The sequence below is a fragment of the Penicillium crustosum genome (assembly GCF_028827405.1).
Source record: "Penicillium crustosum strain IBT 35664 chromosome Unknown utg000003l_segment0_segment0, whole genome shotgun sequence".
Taxonomy (NCBI): Eukaryota; Fungi; Ascomycota; class Eurotiomycetes; order Eurotiales; family Aspergillaceae; genus Penicillium; species Penicillium crustosum.
Window position 1 is genome coordinate 3,382,024 of NW_026623124.1, and position 16,280 is coordinate 3,398,303.

The 16,280-nt window shown below is 48.8% G+C and overlaps 7 protein-coding genes across 7 annotated transcripts; 3 read left to right on the forward strand and 4 right to left on the reverse strand.

The window, feature by feature from the left end:
* Nucleotides 1-460: 460 nt before the first annotated feature.
* On the forward strand, nucleotides 461-2,402 carry N7487_008363 (GMC family oxidoreductase; the record flags this gene model as incomplete). Its single annotated transcript, XM_056876093.1, has 2 exons — nucleotides 461-715; nucleotides 768-2,402. The coding sequence occupies 2 exons, from the start codon at nucleotides 461-463 to the stop codon at nucleotides 2,400-2,402; spliced, it is 1,890 nt and encodes a 629-aa protein (XP_056728281.1).
* Nucleotides 2,403-2,845: 443 nt separating this feature from the next.
* Nucleotides 2,846-3,994, reverse strand: N7487_008364 (uncharacterized protein; the record flags this gene model as incomplete). Its single annotated transcript, XM_056876094.1, has 1 exon — nucleotides 2,846-3,994. One exon carries the CDS (start codon nucleotides 3,992-3,994, stop codon nucleotides 2,846-2,848), a length of 1,149 nt encoding a protein of 382 aa, XP_056728282.1.
* A 295-nt stretch (nucleotides 3,995-4,289) lies between these two features.
* N7487_008365 (MFS transporter) lies at nucleotides 4,290-6,156 on the forward strand (the record flags this gene model as incomplete). The annotated part of the gene is made up of 6 exons (XM_056876095.1): nucleotides 4,290-4,569; nucleotides 4,623-4,732; nucleotides 4,795-5,400; nucleotides 5,456-5,776; nucleotides 5,832-5,904; nucleotides 5,969-6,156. The coding sequence occupies 6 exons, from the start codon at nucleotides 4,290-4,292 to the stop codon at nucleotides 6,154-6,156; spliced, it is 1,578 nt and encodes a 525-aa protein (XP_056728283.1).
* A 726-nt stretch (nucleotides 6,157-6,882) lies between these two features.
* Nucleotides 6,883-8,385, reverse strand: N7487_008366 (uncharacterized protein; the record flags this gene model as incomplete). Its single annotated transcript, XM_056876096.1, has 1 exon — nucleotides 6,883-8,385. One exon carries the CDS (start codon nucleotides 8,383-8,385, stop codon nucleotides 6,883-6,885), a length of 1,503 nt encoding a protein of 500 aa, XP_056728284.1.
* Nucleotides 8,386-8,767: 382 nt separating this feature from the next.
* N7487_008367 (FAD-dependent oxidoreductase) lies at nucleotides 8,768-10,499 on the forward strand (the record flags this gene model as incomplete). Its single annotated transcript, XM_056876097.1, has 5 exons — nucleotides 8,768-9,069; nucleotides 9,121-9,392; nucleotides 9,446-9,696; nucleotides 9,749-9,865; nucleotides 9,927-10,499. 5 exons carry the CDS (start codon nucleotides 8,768-8,770, stop codon nucleotides 10,497-10,499), a joined length of 1,515 nt encoding a protein of 504 aa, XP_056728285.1.
* Nucleotides 10,500-10,797: 298 nt separating this feature from the next.
* N7487_008368 (Zn(II)2Cys6 transcription factor) lies at nucleotides 10,798-13,026 on the reverse strand (the record flags this gene model as incomplete). Its single annotated transcript, XM_056876098.1, has 6 exons — nucleotides 10,798-11,088; nucleotides 11,153-11,638; nucleotides 11,698-12,202; nucleotides 12,256-12,498; nucleotides 12,575-12,737; nucleotides 12,786-13,026. 6 exons carry the CDS (start codon nucleotides 13,024-13,026, stop codon nucleotides 10,798-10,800), a joined length of 1,929 nt encoding a protein of 642 aa, XP_056728286.1.
* A 2,168-nt stretch (nucleotides 13,027-15,194) lies between these two features.
* Nucleotides 15,195-15,940, reverse strand: N7487_008369 (uncharacterized protein; the record flags this gene model as incomplete). The annotated part of the gene is made up of 2 exons (XM_056876099.1): nucleotides 15,195-15,711; nucleotides 15,780-15,940. The coding sequence occupies 2 exons, from the start codon at nucleotides 15,938-15,940 to the stop codon at nucleotides 15,195-15,197; spliced, it is 678 nt and encodes a 225-aa protein (XP_056728287.1).
* Nucleotides 15,941-16,280: the final 340 nt, after the last annotated feature.

Here is a 16,280-nt window from a genome sequence, read left to right on the forward strand (position 1 = left end):
GCTTCTATATCTAGTTATTTGGCAGCCTCCCAAGAGCCATCTGCTTACTACCCCTCCTCATTGTAGCGATAGCGAGGCTGATTCCACCCCGGTGTTCTCCGTACTATGGCGATGCCTCGGATGGATCGGTTAGTCCGCCGAGTGCTAGGTAATATTGACCTTTTTGCGCGAGAGCCCGAGATTGTAGGCCGAAGGCTCGACGGGTCTAATTGCTGACCCGATTGTCAACTCGGATATCTTACGAGGTTGAAAATAGTGATATGTTGAACCCTAATCTTACCTTCATCGGCCGCTCGGCCGCTCTCGCACTTAGCCTCATGTGGATCATCCGCCCCCATCTAACGGCCCCCATCCAACGTCAGAAACCCAACCCGCACTTTTAATTTTATAGTATCACATCACTAAACGTTGGGTATTGAACCATTTCGTGAGTTCAAGCGAGGGAATCTCATCCACGAAAATGGGAACCTCCTGGAGCAAACTTGCCTCCTTCCAGAAGGACCCCAAGCCATGTCACTACGATGCGATCATTGTTGGCGGAGGCTTGTCTGGACTTGTTGCCGCTCGTCGTCTCAGTGAGTTAGAAGACAAGAGAATTCTCCTCATCGAAGCGGGTGCGGACCGTCGAGGAGACCCAAAGATTGATACCCCAGGGTTACTATTCAGTCTTTGGGGTGACCCAGCCTATGATTGGAATTTCTGGAGTGAACCTCAAGTAAGAAATCTGAAACCAGTAAATAACGTATAATCCTAATTGGAATGCATAGGAACGCTTGAATGGAAGACAGATCCCCCAACCCAGGGGTAAAGTGCTGGGAGGATCTAGTGCCATCAATGTGGCCGCCATCGTTTATCCTACGCCCCGAAATTTCGAGGCCTGGGAGAGACTGGGGGTGCAGGGATGGTCTTTCGACACCTTAGCACCATATTATAAGAAGTTCCATACCTTTCATCCAGCATCCAAGGCAACAAACGATCTGCTCTCCCTGGACTCGTACGTAAAAGTTGATAACCAGGGTGCTCAGGGTCCGCTTCCCATCAGCTTCCCCGATGTCTACGGCCCTTTCCATAAGGCCTGGATTGCAGCATTTCGCAACCTTGGGTTCGAAAATGGCCAGGATCCGATTCTTGGAAGAAAGCAAGGGGCGTTTATGCCTCCAAATACTGTTGATCCTGGAACGCACCAACGATCCTACGCGGCTTCGGCTTATTACTCCCCAGAGATCGAGGCGCGACCCAACCTGCACTTGATCACTGAAACGGCTGTGCACAAACTGCTCTTCAGTACTACATCCCAAACTGTCACTGCGACTGGTGTCCAAGTATATGGGAAGGACGGCCAGCTATCCGAGTTTACCGCAGATGAGGTGATTCTGGCTGCCGGGGCCATCCAAAGTCCTCAGATCCTGGAAAACTCGGGCATTGGGTCTGCAGCAATTCTTGGGCAGCATGGAATTGATGTGGTAATCGATAACCCTGGTGTCGGAGAGAACCTGCAAGATCATTCATTCGCCAGCGTTTCATTCGAGGTCGCCGATGGCCAAATTACCAACGACATGGCGCGAGACCCAGCAGTGATTGAGGGTCTACTGAAGCAATATGGGGAAACTCGTACGGGCCCTTTGTCCGGCATACCATATGGCCTGGCGTATGTGCCATCAGTCGACACAGGCGGTCGCATGTCCTCTGAAATAGGGCAGTCCCTCATTGACACGCACCTCAACCTATGCGATCCGTGTCTTTCCCTTACTCACAAAGCACAGTATGAGGAGTTGGCAAATATGATGGTGGACCAGAAGGAGAATACCTTCTGGTACGGCATCACTCCATCTCAGATGAACATGGAGCCGCATGGCAGCACCAATATGACTCAGGTTTATAGTCCACAACGGCCTGAGAATTTCATCACACTGATGGCGGGACTCAATCACCCTTTGTCGCGTGGCAGTGTACATATCAGTAGCGCTGCTATTGGCTCTCCACCGCGAATTGACCCGGGCTACCTATCTCATCCGCTTGATGTTGAAATGTTGGCTCGTGGCATTCAATTCTTGGAGCGTATCGTCGATGATCTACCAATGAGACAACTTTTGAAACCTGATAACCGCATACCGTCTTACGCATCTAACCTATCAGAGCTCGAAACGGCTAGACAGGTTGTGAAAGACAGGCTGTGGACATCATATCATCCCTCCTGTACCTGCCCTATGATGCCACGGGAGAGCGGAGGTGTGGTCAACAATCGGTTGTTGGTACATGGGACAACTAATGTAAGGATCATCGATGCCAGTGTCTTCCCTATGATCACACAAGGAAACATCCAGGCTACTGTGTACGCAGTAGCTGAGCGTGCATGTGACATTATCAAAGAGGATTGGGGTGTGATAGATCCAGCCTCATAAATATAAACCCACCTTACGCGATTCACAGCACAATCATATCTATTTTTTTCTGCTATTACTCCTGTCCGTATTGTGCTATTTGAATGAATTGAAGGTTTATCGAAGCACACCTAGTGTTAAGACTAATATTTTCAATGGTGAAGATACTATGTTTAATTACTGACTGAATATTCTAGGTCAATATAAAGCCAGAACAGTTGGTATCTCTAAACGCTTTTCTGTCCAATATACATAGGCAGGTTCAAAGGCATCATGATACCTCATAACTAATAAATTGATAAAGCTCAACTGGTTTATTGTGTAAGTCTTCTATATTTCAATGAAACTCCATGTTCAACCAAGCAGTTCGTAGTTTGGCAGACCCTAGCCTAAGATTCATCAGGTGCTATGTGTATTAGACCCTGGTGTTTTCCAATTCATGCGTTGTCATAAATGATCCAGAGCTACTGAGAATCCTGGAGCACTTCCGTCTGTTTCTCCCGTCTCTGTTTCGTGGCATATTCTTCACGAATAAAATCCTCCCGTACGTACAAAACTGCTGTAATCATGGCACCGGGACTGAAGATCATACTAGCCAGACTGGCGATCAAAATTCCCCCAACACCGAAGAATGTAGAAGAGCCACTTTCTCTAGAGCTGTACATACCCTGCGCTACACGGCTAGCATAGATGCTGCAGCCGAGTACAACGAGGATGAAATCCCATTGGAGGAAGAATAAATGCTCCTCCACATAGCGCCGCGCTGCCGCCTCGGGGTTCCAAAGATTTTGAAAGGCCGGAAAGAACAACCTCGACAGTGAGAATGTTGGGTCGGATGAGAAAGTCACACGCAGAATCACACCAATATGAGCCAGCACAGAGAATATTCCATACACCGCATATATTGCTTTAATCCAGGGAGCATCCGAGTTGGACGGAAGCCGGGATTCTTCTTCCTTGCCGGATGAGATATATTTAGCAATTCCAGCAGTCAGGATGTAGGTGGCGAATGGTCCAAGTTGGTAGAATGCGATGAACATGTGGAGCTGCGCCTCCGTAGTGCCACTTGGAGGAAAGTACACATTGCGATACGGAAGCACCATGGCTAGCAATGTCGCCGGTAGAAGAGCCTTTGCATCGTAGTAGGAAATGCTGGGGTCGGTGCGGTTGCTGGAGCCGAAATGCTGCGAGAGCTCGACGAAGAGATAGAAGGGGAAAAATATGGCCGTACCCAAGTATTGCCACAGGAACACATATATCGGGACCACTCGAAGAAGTGTATGTTTTTCGCCCCTGCGCATGCTCTCAATTGTCGCCCAAACGGCGAATGTCTGCAGAGGGGCGCAAAGCATGATCGACTGGAGCCGAAGAATCGGGAGATTGGTCGCGACAGGATCCCAGAAGCAGACCGAGATTGCGAGTATCTGGTCAATGATTGGCAGGCCCGTGTATAACTGGTGCAGGTACTTTCCGTCGGCTAATGTCTGTGTCCAGACGGGCTTTAACATGGCGAACAAGCCGCCATCGACCATCAGGATGCCTTCCAGGAGGATGGCAGCCAGAATAGTGAGAACGATAAACGGGACTCGAGCGGAATCCACTGAGTAATGCATTTTTTTTTTCCAGTTCGTTTCTGAATGTGATGAGTATGCGTGATGATTTGAGGTGCTTTTAGATGCCTTCTAAAGAGGTATATTTAGGGCTGATCAGCCTTCGGGAGCTCGGCCGACGCCCCGTAATACAAATAACCCTGCCGGAAATCCGGCCGCTAGGGCCGCCATTTGGGCGTTGTTTTGCATGTATTAATATATAGTTAGTATTTTTTAGTTCCATATCTTCTTTCTGTGTGTTCTGGCATTCGTTCGCTTTGAACTCAATCGGCGTGGAAGACCATCACCCTATCCAACTATGGCGTCCGTCCTCAACCATACTCCTGCCAGACAGCTCTGGGATTGGGTCTCGGGTCAAAATGGCGTGCCTCCAATCGGTGATCCTAGAGCTCCAGAGAGTGACGCCAAGGTAGCAGATATTGAAAAGGTAGCGGTGTCATCGCAGACATCTTCACAGTCAGGAGAAGCCAACGACCTTGTGGATTGGGATGGGCCGGAGGACCCAGAGAACCCTCAGAACTGGTCTACAGCTAAGAAGTCATTTGTCTTCTTCCAGATATGCCTCTTGACCTTCGCTAGTATGTCTCAAACTCCACTCACGATATTATAACAAAAATTGATCATCTCCCAGTCTACAGCGGGTCGGCCATCATCAGCCCGGCAGAACCCATATTCATCGAGATTTTTGGCATCTCACGCCAGGTATCTACGCTAGTTATGTCAATGTTTGTCCTAGGATATGTAAGTTTATTCTCCATGTTGTGTAACCCCTTTTCCTTTTCGCTTGTATTAACAATCACCAGGGAATGGGTCCTCTTTTCTTCAGCCCTCTATCCGAAGTCCCTCGGGTCGGCCGCAATATCCCGTATATGACATCCTTTTTCCTCTTCATCATGATGACGGTAGCCGCATGTCGCGTAACGAACTATCCTGGCCTGGTCGTTCTCAGGTTCCTCCAAGGTTTCCTTGGTGGCCCTGTTCTTGCAACGGGTGGTGCATCTGCCTCCGATATCTTCGGTTTTCATAAGATCCCATACGGTCTGACTTTTTGGACTTGCGCTGCCTACGGCGGTCCGGCACTTGGTCCCCTGCTGGCAGGCTTCTCCGTGACAGAGAGCGGCTGGAGATGGTCCATGTACGAGCTGCTCATGTTGAGTGGCTTTACTTTCATATTGTTGTTCTTTGGTCTCCCAGAGACAAACCCTGAGACCATCCTGCTCTACCGAGCCCGCCGACAGCGAAAAGCCACAGGTAATATGAAGCTACGCTCACAGTCAGAGATCAAGCAGGGTGATATCCATATCTTGCAGATCATGGCTACCTACCTCACGACTCCTTTCCGTGTGACAGTCCAAGACCCGTCTGTTTTCTTCATCAACTTGTACACGGCTCTAATTTACGGAATCTATGTACGTTATTTGCAACAGCCATTGGAGATCCCGCGCTAATATTGGCCACTTGCAGTACTCGTTTTTTGAATCGTTCCCTTTGGTGTACGTCAACATGCACGGCTTTTCTCTGGGTATGATGGGAGTCGTGTTCCTCTGCATCATTGTTGCTTGCATTATTGGAGCAGGTACCTATCTCCTCCTGGTATGGTTCGTCTACGAGCCCTATACCATGAAAATGGGAATTGGAAAGCCTGAACATCGACTGCTACCTGGTGTCTTTGCTGCAGCCCTGGCTCCTTGTGGGTTATTTATCTTCGGCTGGACAGCTCGGCCTGATATTCACTGGATTGCGCCTACCATTGGCATTGTGGTCTTTTCGTCCTGTGTCTTCATTGTAGGTAACCCCCCTTTCCATTGCTATACGCTGTGAACGCAACTGACTCACGAAGCTTGCCAACGTCATCTTTATTTATCTTCCAACCACCTATCCTCGCTATGCAGCGAGTCTTTTTGCGGCGAACAGTAAGTGGCATCACGTCCGTCCGCCTGTACAGAGAAACACAAGCTAACAGGATCACGTCAACAGCCTTCCTTCGAAGTGTCCTTGCCTGCACTGCCATCCATTTCTCTCAGCCCCTGTTCGATAATCTTGGCATTGGAAAGGGATGTAGTGTGCTAGGTGGTCTGACAGCAGGTTGTTTCTTTGGAGTTGTGGCATTGTGGCATTTTGGTCCCACTCTGCGGGCTCGCAGCCGGTTTGCGGAGTCATACTAAACTCTTAGGAGTACTATCCTCCCAGGATATATCCATTCGAGCTGAAGCTCATTGGGGAAAGGTAGGGTGATGCACCTTTCACCGATACATAGGCTCGCCATCTAAATTAATTCTGGAATGGTTCCACGACAGAATACGGCATACTGGTTACTGTCATCTATATAAGAGGGGAAATAAAAGTATTAATCGAAAGAAAATGAGTAATTGGGTATTTCCCCCAAAAGAAGGTTGTTTGGTCTAAGTAGTCCGTGTCAAGTCACTCAAGTGGATGTCCCAGATATAAAGGGCCAAGACCAATGTATCCCAGAATGGATGTATTGTAAGACGTCTTATATTGAAACTATAGAATCAGAGTGAATAATATATGGCGGAGTAGAGCTCCGCAAAGCCCAAGGATTCAGAAGTTGAACTCCCTCGTAGGGTTTTTTAAATTACAGATGTTCACTTAGAAAGTAGTAGCAGTCCTGTTTAGATCCTAAATATATAACTACCAAGCAGTAAAACAACATTTTTAATAGTATCTCGACCTCTACTGGTCGGATTCTCTTTAAAATTAAGATATATACTTATATAGCTACTGTTATTATTTAGGAAAAAGATCAGAATACAATATTGCATTCAATTGAACATCCGGAGTAGCGACCTGAAACATATATTTACTATATTGCGTACAAAAATAAACATGTTCGCATGCATAACACTTGAAATTCATGTGAGAAGGGGTCTTCACACAACATCCACCGGAACTCCTGTAGCTTCTTCAAGTCCTTCACGAGGAACGGTCAGGATCTCCATGCCCCCAGGACACATGAAGCTTTCGTCACCTGGCGATCGGGCATCGAAGCCCAAGTTCAGCCCCAACCCCTGGGACAACTGTTCGTGAATGAGTCCAAGTAGCAATCGAACACTCTCCTCCCGGTGATACGACTCGTTATAGATCAGCTCAATCACCAACTGACCCCTAAATGTCCACATCTCCACCGCAACGTTGGGATAGAGCATATCCAACGAGATCCACAAATCCTGAACTTCTAGGGTGGAGCGCGCACCCGGCTCCTGTGATTGATAGACTGAATCTATATAATTATCCACGATACCAACACTAGATAGCTGGAGATCGGCAGCCACGGGCCACTCCGGTGGTAAAGGCGCCGATAGCGTGGCAGGAATATCCGTTGCCCAGAATGGACTCGCGGCTCGAAGCAGATCATCCTTCTTATAATCCAAGAAGACCTGTCTCGCCATTTGTGCGGTTTCAACAAACCCCGGGGCAATTGGGAAAACACCCGGCATACTGAGAACATTCGGGCCTACTAGAGTGGAGTGATCATAGACCGCCGGATCGATGTACTCGCGCGCGCTGTAGATCGCAAAGGTCGAATGCGTCGTGTTGGAGACTTGCCCATGAATCCGAGCAGCGTGAGACATAGCGGCTTGGGCCGCGGCAGTCACGGAAAATCCCAGTGCTTTGGACTTGGAGGCAATGGCGGCGGTTTCTTCACGGGAGAAGGTAAGCCATTGCATTTTGGCGGTTGTTGCGCGCGCGCCTCTGTTCTCATTATGCACCCGGACCGTTGGGAACTGTGAGAGGAAATTCTGCAGATTGGCATCCCAGGCCTGCTTTTGGGATGGTGTGTATGGCTTCACGTTGGCCATGGTGGTGAGTGGAGGCGTCAGGTTCGATCCCTCCGTGCCAAACGGCCGATCAAGATGGTCTTCGGGACCAACGAGGAGGCGCATCAGATGGTTAAAGAAAGTGACCATACCAATGCCATCGACATGTGTATGAGGAGCTTGTAGAACGAGCTCTTGCGTGTTGGGGAGCACGTGCAGTACCACACGTTCGCTGGGGTTGGTTTCAAAGGGGAACAGCTGTCGAGCGCTGCGCTGCACGTAATGCACATGGAAGGTCTCTTCCAGCCAGGTAGAAAGCTCTTCACCATGTCCAGCCAGGCGATACACCCAGCGATCGTTTTCTATGACAGCCGCATAGGACGGGAAGTCATGTCTCAGCGCTTTCCAGGCTTCACGCACGTCTGCGACAAAGTGGTTTCTGTGAGTGTCGACCTTTACCGCAGTCGTGGTATACCAGTTTTGTTTGTCCGGTCGGCCCTGACCAGCGGCTGCAATGAAGCGAAAAAATGTTTCGAAGTCGTCAATCTGACGCTCATACGTGGACGCTGATGTCTGCGTCCACTCGAGAGTCAGGCTGCGCTCTTCAACCGACATCGTGTTGTATAGAGAATTGTACGTTGGCTGCACAATTTTCACATTCAAGAAGACTTGAATTTTTGATTTATGACTGTCTACATGATCTCATGCTTATGGCTTCCATTCACTGATGTCGACTGTAAGCGTTCGCGCCGTCGGCCGATGCCCCGAAGGAGGCTTATCGGAACGGGATAGATCCATGTCCCTCGTTGGCGGGGCCGCTGCCGATCGAGGCTGTGGCAGCCAATGCTAATCATACGACTTGTTCAAGTATCTCTAGTTTCAGATGTCAGGATGCAGGTCTGCGACAAGGGTATGTGGACCTACAAATGAACAGCCGTATGGCCTGTAAATCACAGTAAATAGAATATTTACGGGACACCATCCCCCGAAAGAAATCATGTCTATAATATCTGATCGTCCCTTCCGTATTATTATTGCGGGTGGAGGTGTAGCCGGCCTGGCTATGTCGCATGCGCTCGTTCGCGCTGGCATCGACCATGTGGTGTTAGAGAAGGGAGTCGTTGCCCCCGACTGGGGGGCAAGCATTTCCCTCTGGGGTAATGGGTCTAGACTCCTTCATCAGATTGGATGTCTCCAGGCTCTTGAAGCTGAAGCACTGCCGTTAAAAATGCTTCATGTGCGCAACCCTGCCGGGAAGGCGTTCAACGCAGAACCCTTTTTCGATATGATGCGCGAAAGGTAGGAGATCCCGGAGAAACACAGCTTTCGGCCAAGTACTCATGTGTATAGAAATGGCTTTGACGCAATTACTATGGAGAGGAGGAACTTTCTCCGAATTGTCCATGAGCAGCTCCCGGATAAGTCCCACATCGTAACGGGCAAGCGCGTGGTAGACGTCGTCGACAACGAGGACGGCGTTGTTGTGAAACTGGACGACGGTACTACTGAAGAGGGTGATATCCTCATCGGTTGCGACGGCGTTCACAGCACGGTTCGAGAGCTCATGTGGCGCAATGCGAATGCCAGTATCCCGAACTATATCAACACAGAAGAGAAGAGATGTAAGTAGCCTGGGCATTATGTGGGCACATAGTAGCTCTAACAGATATCATAGCACTGGTTACCACGTACAACTCTCTTGTTGGTGTGGCAAAGACCGTTCCAGGTCTTGGAATACGTGACATGCATTGGGTATGCCATCCTTATCTCTCATTCCTCATTCTCACCCAGCCGGACCAAACCTACTTCTTCGTCAACTGGAAGTTGCCACAGAAGATGCGATGGCCTACCAAGGCTAAATGGTCCAAGGACGAGGCTGATAGGGCGGCCGCATCCGTGGCCGAATTACCCATCAGTGACTCCGTGGTACGTAGCAATGTTGCTCCCTCCAGAGAATAAGCTAATCTGACTCTCATAGGTATTTGGGGAGTTATGGAAACACAAGATCCGTGCGCATCTGATCGGTCTTGAAGAGGGCATCTTCAAACACTGGCATTTCGGTCGATTGGCCTTAGTCGGAGACTCCGTTCACAAGGTTGTATCTACAATAAAGCACTCTACAACACTATAACTCGAGCTAACGTGATACGCAACAGGTGACTCCAAATTTTGCCCTCGGGGCAAATTGCGCCTTGGATAGCAGCGCGGCTTTGTTGAATGAGGTAGTTAGTCTCGTTAAAAGTGGCCCAGAGGGCACCCGACCCTCACGATCAGCCATATCCGCTGTATTCGAGCGCTATCAAGAATCCCGAAAGCCACGTATGCAGCGTGCATTTGACGTCTCCCACTTTCTGACCCGGATTCAATCGTGCGATGGCCCGCTCAATCACTTCATTATGAGGGTCATCTTCCCTCTCACCGGCCAGGCAGTGTATGCCGATCAACTCGCCGACTTGTGCGCCGGCGCCCCGAAGTTCAACTTTCTACCCATGGAATATCCAAACCATTCCACTGTCGCTTGGAAGGATGAGATCGCGGGTCAAAACAAGGGTTCTGAGACAATTCAGCTGCTCAACAAGCGAGGGGGCAAGCCTCAGCGGTATGTTACCATGGAGCTTGTATCGCTGCTATTTATTTTGGTCCTTTTCTTTACGCTTTTTGCTCCGGGTCGGGATCTCACAGTGTCTGAGTCTACGTATTTGCTGGGAAGGAATATATCCGCTGAGTAGAATACTACGGAGGCTTATAAATAGACCACGGAGTTACTATTTATACCACTACAGGCGAACTATGTGTATAAACACGTATTTATAAAATAGGTCAGCGTGCGTATATCCTGTATTCCTACTGGTCACTAGGCATTAAGCTTGAATGAAGACGAAGAGATGAATGATTAAAGGTGTGATCTAAGATATATTCCAAATCATGTCAGACTCATTACGCTCCCCTAAAAATGCTACCACCCAAATGTCTAAGTCTAGTGATACTCTTGTCTAGCGCTCTCTCATTCTAAAGACTCATATCCTGCTACCCTGACATCCGTTTGTTTCCAAACTCGGTGGAAAATCGGTTCCCAAACTGCGTACGGTCCAAGTACTCCCGACATTCCCGGATGCCAACATCGTATTGACACATGCCTTCCTGGAAAGCATCCATAGCACCACATATCACTTCCATTGAATGCCGAATCTCTCGGTTCATATAATACATGCCCATCCCACTGCCCTGCGCAGAATTCCGCACAACAGACAGTTGAAACTCGGCCGCTAGCGCCAGAGGGCGCATGATAATTACGCTCATGGCCCGATACATGGGGACCTAGAAGCTATCAGCACTGACAGGAAACCGGGAGCCTGCAGAAAAAAAATTACGAGGTACGCACATGAGCAGGATTCAATACGTCTGCCTGTAGCAGTACGTCACACATAGCATTTGCTGCCAAGACACCCGTTTTCTCACTTTCTCCCACCACGGGCCCTAGGAAGGATGCCTTTTTCACGTTCACAATGGCTGCCTTGTAAAGGGTGATGCGTGCACCGAAGGTGACGACTAGCGTCAACACGCGCAGCTCTTTGTCCGGCTCCGTTTGCAGAGAACATCCGGATAAAGCGGAAAGTATCATGCCGATCATATTCTCGATACGTTCGTGGGCGAGACAGAAATTGTAGTCTGGGGCGCCTTTGCCCGAAACATTTGCTTCGGTCATTCGGTGGTGTTGCTCAGTGAATGCAGCCAGTCGCATAGCGAGGACAAATATGGCTAGAGAAGAGAGTTTGTTGTTTTTAGGGTGTGTGGCTGCTTCTGATAGGAATATCTGAGGGATATCTTCGTCACCCTCTGTCCAGTCGCAGGGGAGTGCGGTGTGGATCTATATTCATTGTCAGCCAGGTTCTATAGGGAGTCCAGACGCTTGGGTTCGATACATACAGTCTTTATATCGATAGGCTCACACCGCGGGAATATAGTGGATGCGTGACAATGAAAGGCATATGCAATCCATAACGTGTTTCGAGACTCGTGGATCTTATGTAAATTCTGGAGGGGATCGTCTTGTGTTCTTCTACGATCGATGATATCAAGTTCAAGCAAACGAATGAGTTGCATAAGCCGGGCCATGGTAATAATGGCTCGTGTGGTATCTGTCCGTGTGAATTCGTAGCGAGCAATCAAGATTAATGTTTGTGCAGTTTCGAGGTTCAAGAAGGAGGAGTTTCCCATGTGCGTCTCCGCCATTTCAAGATGGGATCTTGCGGCAACATAGTACTGATGCTCAAGATGTAATGTCGTATTACGTGCGCCCGCCCCAGCCATGGCAACGGCATATTTCAATGCCTGATGCTGATTTAATGTAGCGTATGCGGTCTCCTGAAGGAACTCTGTGGTGTCGATGAGGGGCATTTGTCTATGCACTATGTCGATATAGTTATGAAAACTAGGAATTGTGAGAAATGCGATACTAATGGTGATCTGGGGCAAAAGACATACAGTTGTTCTGTGGTTGCTGGTGATATCTCGCCCACCTCGTTTCTCAGGTCGGGATGCGCATTCTGCTGCATAGTCCGCTGGGCTATATGAAGCGGTTCTGAGGGCCATGGGGCCGAGTCACCATAGCCTGATGAGATAGATCGAGGGGCACTAGAATTTAGAGTTTCGCATTGGTTACTGCTTTCGGTAGAGACATCTCGGTCAAGCAACCCATCTAGGGGATCAAAGTCCATAGCATGGTCCCTATCACATATCAATCATATCAGTATCCGTTCCGCCCTGATTCCAAATTAAAATAAAAGGGTTTGTACACTCTTACCAAGACTCCAGATCAGGTGGTATAACGAGATCTCCCAACGTGGTCTCGGTGGTTACTGGTAGTGCCTGGGGAGGGCTGTTGTTGCTTCTAGAATTCAAAACAGGTCCGACCAGTTCAACAGGAAAGGCCATATCCTGCTTATGCAACTTTGACTCTGCCAGGCCTATGGAAAGTCAGTAGCTCCTCGGTATACTATACTCAGGATACATACGCAGTCGTGATTGTAGACTTCTGAGCTCGGAGTTGATGCGTGTCACCTCCCCACTAGCTGATGGGTATGCACATGTTTGACCCGTCCTTTTGCACCGACCACACTGGGGTTTACCCCTGTCACAGCGTACTTTGCGCTCTCGGCAGAGGTCGCAGGTGGTGCGTTTTAGGTGAGACAGATTTGTGAAGAGTTGCAAGCTGGGTTCAAGGGTAGAGGTATTGGTGACAGAGCGGGGATCCATGAGTGGCTATGTGTCATATAAATGCACGAGAAGCTAAGGCGTGTTTAATTCCTTTTGGCGCAGACCCCTGGTTTGAGGGATAATCCTAGACTGAATGCTCATCCTATATAAGTATTAGGTGTGCTCGGCGGCCCCCAACACAGTACCTATGAATCATGCGTGCGTGTCTTACATTAATAACTTCTCTCGAACTGGGGGCGACGCTTTAAACTCTGATAGGCCTTGATAGGTGGACTGCTGAAAGGATTTTTTGGTGTGGTTTTAGGGTGCAGTTGCATTACAAAAGTTGGCGCAGCGTTAGATCATAACGCTAAAGCCAAAAGAGGAATAAGGCAGGGGTTTACGAGGGCAGCTGGGCCAATGATTCGAATTATCAGCCAGAAGATGACACGTGATGATTACCCTCCAAAGTGAAAAGTGAGAAGTGAGACGGGCCAGCAATCATAGTATTACAGGAAGAAGAATGCGCTCGTCTGTATACGGAGTACGGAGCACACCACAGTACATCACGGGCGCTTGCATTAGGACCAAGAACTCTGCGGCTGAGCTTATACCTCTCGTATGGATTACATCTGTATGCATGTACGGAGTACATTAATAGTAGCACTGGCGAAGGCCCCCATGGATTCAATGTTTATGCCTGCCTTTCATTACCTTACTAGTTCCATATTACATTCGTACTTTTTACCTCCTAATATAGAAAGGTGTTCACACCATGTTAGTATTAACCTATGAAAAGAATTGGATAAAAAGCCATAGAAATGATACAAATGGTAGAAATGATAGAAATAAGCCAGATCGGATATGAAGTCCGATGGTTTTCCTTGTCCACGAGCCCACGATCTACCTACCTACTTACCTACTTACCTACCTAACTAGGTAACTAGGAGGTAACTATGGAGTACGGGTAGCGGGCCCGCCCGCCTCACAGATCGCTTACTATAGTATACGCCTTCCGAGGTCCAGGCAACATAGGTACTTAGGTAGAAATCAAACGCTAGTCTCAACCTTCTCGTACTAAACAATGAGTAAAATAAAATGGATATAGCTAATAGAGAATAGGTCAGAAGAGAAGTTCATCTATTCCCTAGTGAGCGCTGCTACCGCTATAATTCAAGAATATACTTAGTAGTAGAATTCCCATGTGGATGTCTACTCCTTACATATGTACTCCGTACATATACGGATGCACCCGTGGACCTATTTAGGTAGCTAGCTAACTAACAGCTAACTAGCTTGATAAGTATGTAACCAAGTGACGATATAAACGAAAACTATAAAAGTATATAGCCCCCGGGGCTGGGCCTCGGGGTCTGGTCAGATCCGCGGGGAATCCCGGGGGATCCGTGCACCCCCGCCAAGATATCTCACTCCACCCCTGGAAGCCCGCAATACCCGCAAATTCCTGTCGATCTCCCAAATCATATCGCGAATACCTTTCCCGCTCTGTCAGCGCTAGATGTGATGGAACGTGCTTTAACTTTGTCCCTGTACTACCAACTTACGGAGTACTTTGTACAGCATTTGGATGATATTCGAAACACGTGTTCAGCCGCACTCGACCTCGGGATGTTCTGGACCGAGATCGGCAAAACTGTCTTATCTGCCTCCAATTAGTTTTACCTTCATCACGCCAACACAGACAATCTCATGCACGAAATCATTGGACTGCAAATGGTGCATTAATTGATCACACCCTCATTCCCCATGCGTTTCTTGTTTATGGGAAATCTCGAATCTTACATATTTTCTACACAGAATGAACACTCGGACTAGCCCAATGGAGGGAATAGGAGGATATCACCTACATGGAGGTTATAGTAGCTAGTTAAATAGTTGGTTAGTTAGTTAATTTTACCTAAGTTGGTAGTTATTACGCTGAGATAACTACCAATGATATGAATGATACAACTCAACCCACAATTTTAATTATTTCACCGCTAGATGGCTGCCTAGTGGTAGACTTCCTCTCGTAAACATTTGGGATTTTCTTTCCTCACACCGAGTTACGCAATTTCTCCTGCATGAATTCTAGACTCACTGCACGTGCCTCTTCAGCAACTGGCAGACCAGCAAATGCAGTGAAACCATGAGTCGCACCAGGGTAGATCTTGACAATCGCCTCCCCACCGGCAATGCTCCACTTCGAGCTCATCAAGATGGTCTCATCAAGCAATGGATCCTCCGTCCCACAAAGGAAGAGAGCGGGGGGGCAACGATCCCACGGAGGAGGCAGCAACCAGTGCGGGGAGGTCCTCGTATAGTGGGGACACACAAGGATGTTTGCGCTCGGCAGTGCTCATGCCCGGCACATACGCGCTATTGAACCGCTCCATGATTGCCAAATTGATCATGAGAGGCTTAGTCGAAGTTGCGATCGTCGGAAGCCCAAGACCTAGATCAAATAAGCCGTAAGGCAGAACGAGACCCGTCAATTTGAAAGACGGCCGTGATCGTAATAAATGTAAGGCTGATAGAGTGGCGAGACAGCCTCCGGCTGATTCTCCACCGATAAATTGGAGGGGGCCGCCATACACCTCCACCGCATGGTCCACCATGTACTCGGCGGCATCGATGGCATCTTGTACCGGTGCCGGGTAGGGATGCTCGGGGGCCAAGCGGTATCCGACTGAAATGGCCGTTAGCTGGCACTCGTTGGAGTATGCTCGGAGGCTGCTATCGGAACTGTCCAGGAATATTAATAATTTATTTACGTTGGGGGGAGAGGGATCGGCGGAGGGGCTAATTCTCACTCCTTGTGTGTTGCCAGCACAAAGCCGCCACCATGGAAATGCAGGAAGACGCCTTTGCTGGGCTCGCCATTATCGGGCTTGTAAACACGGATAGGGATCTCGCGACCAGCCTCGCGTGAAGGAACAGTGCTATCAGTAGCCCCCGGGAGGTAAACGGGCATGGGCAGCGGTGTATGAGGATGAAGTACAAAGGGAAAATTTAGGGAAATTCTTTCAGGAAAGAAGTCCTTTCAGATTCCGAGGACCCTAGAAATCGATTTATCTACTCCTAGTTTTCTTTGTTCTCCTTCCCAGGTCCACTAGACACACATTGTCCTATCAGGGCCATCATCGCCAAATGCAGCTATGCAAAGTTTAGTTAGTCTCGGGGATCTCCCCGAGCAGCCAGTAATGTGCGAGCCGACGGGGAATTTGTCGGGTCATGTCTTAGTTTCTTTCTGTAACGGCCGCCCCAACTCGGGCCTTCTCATCCTGACTTCACGGCCGCCGACCCGATACCTG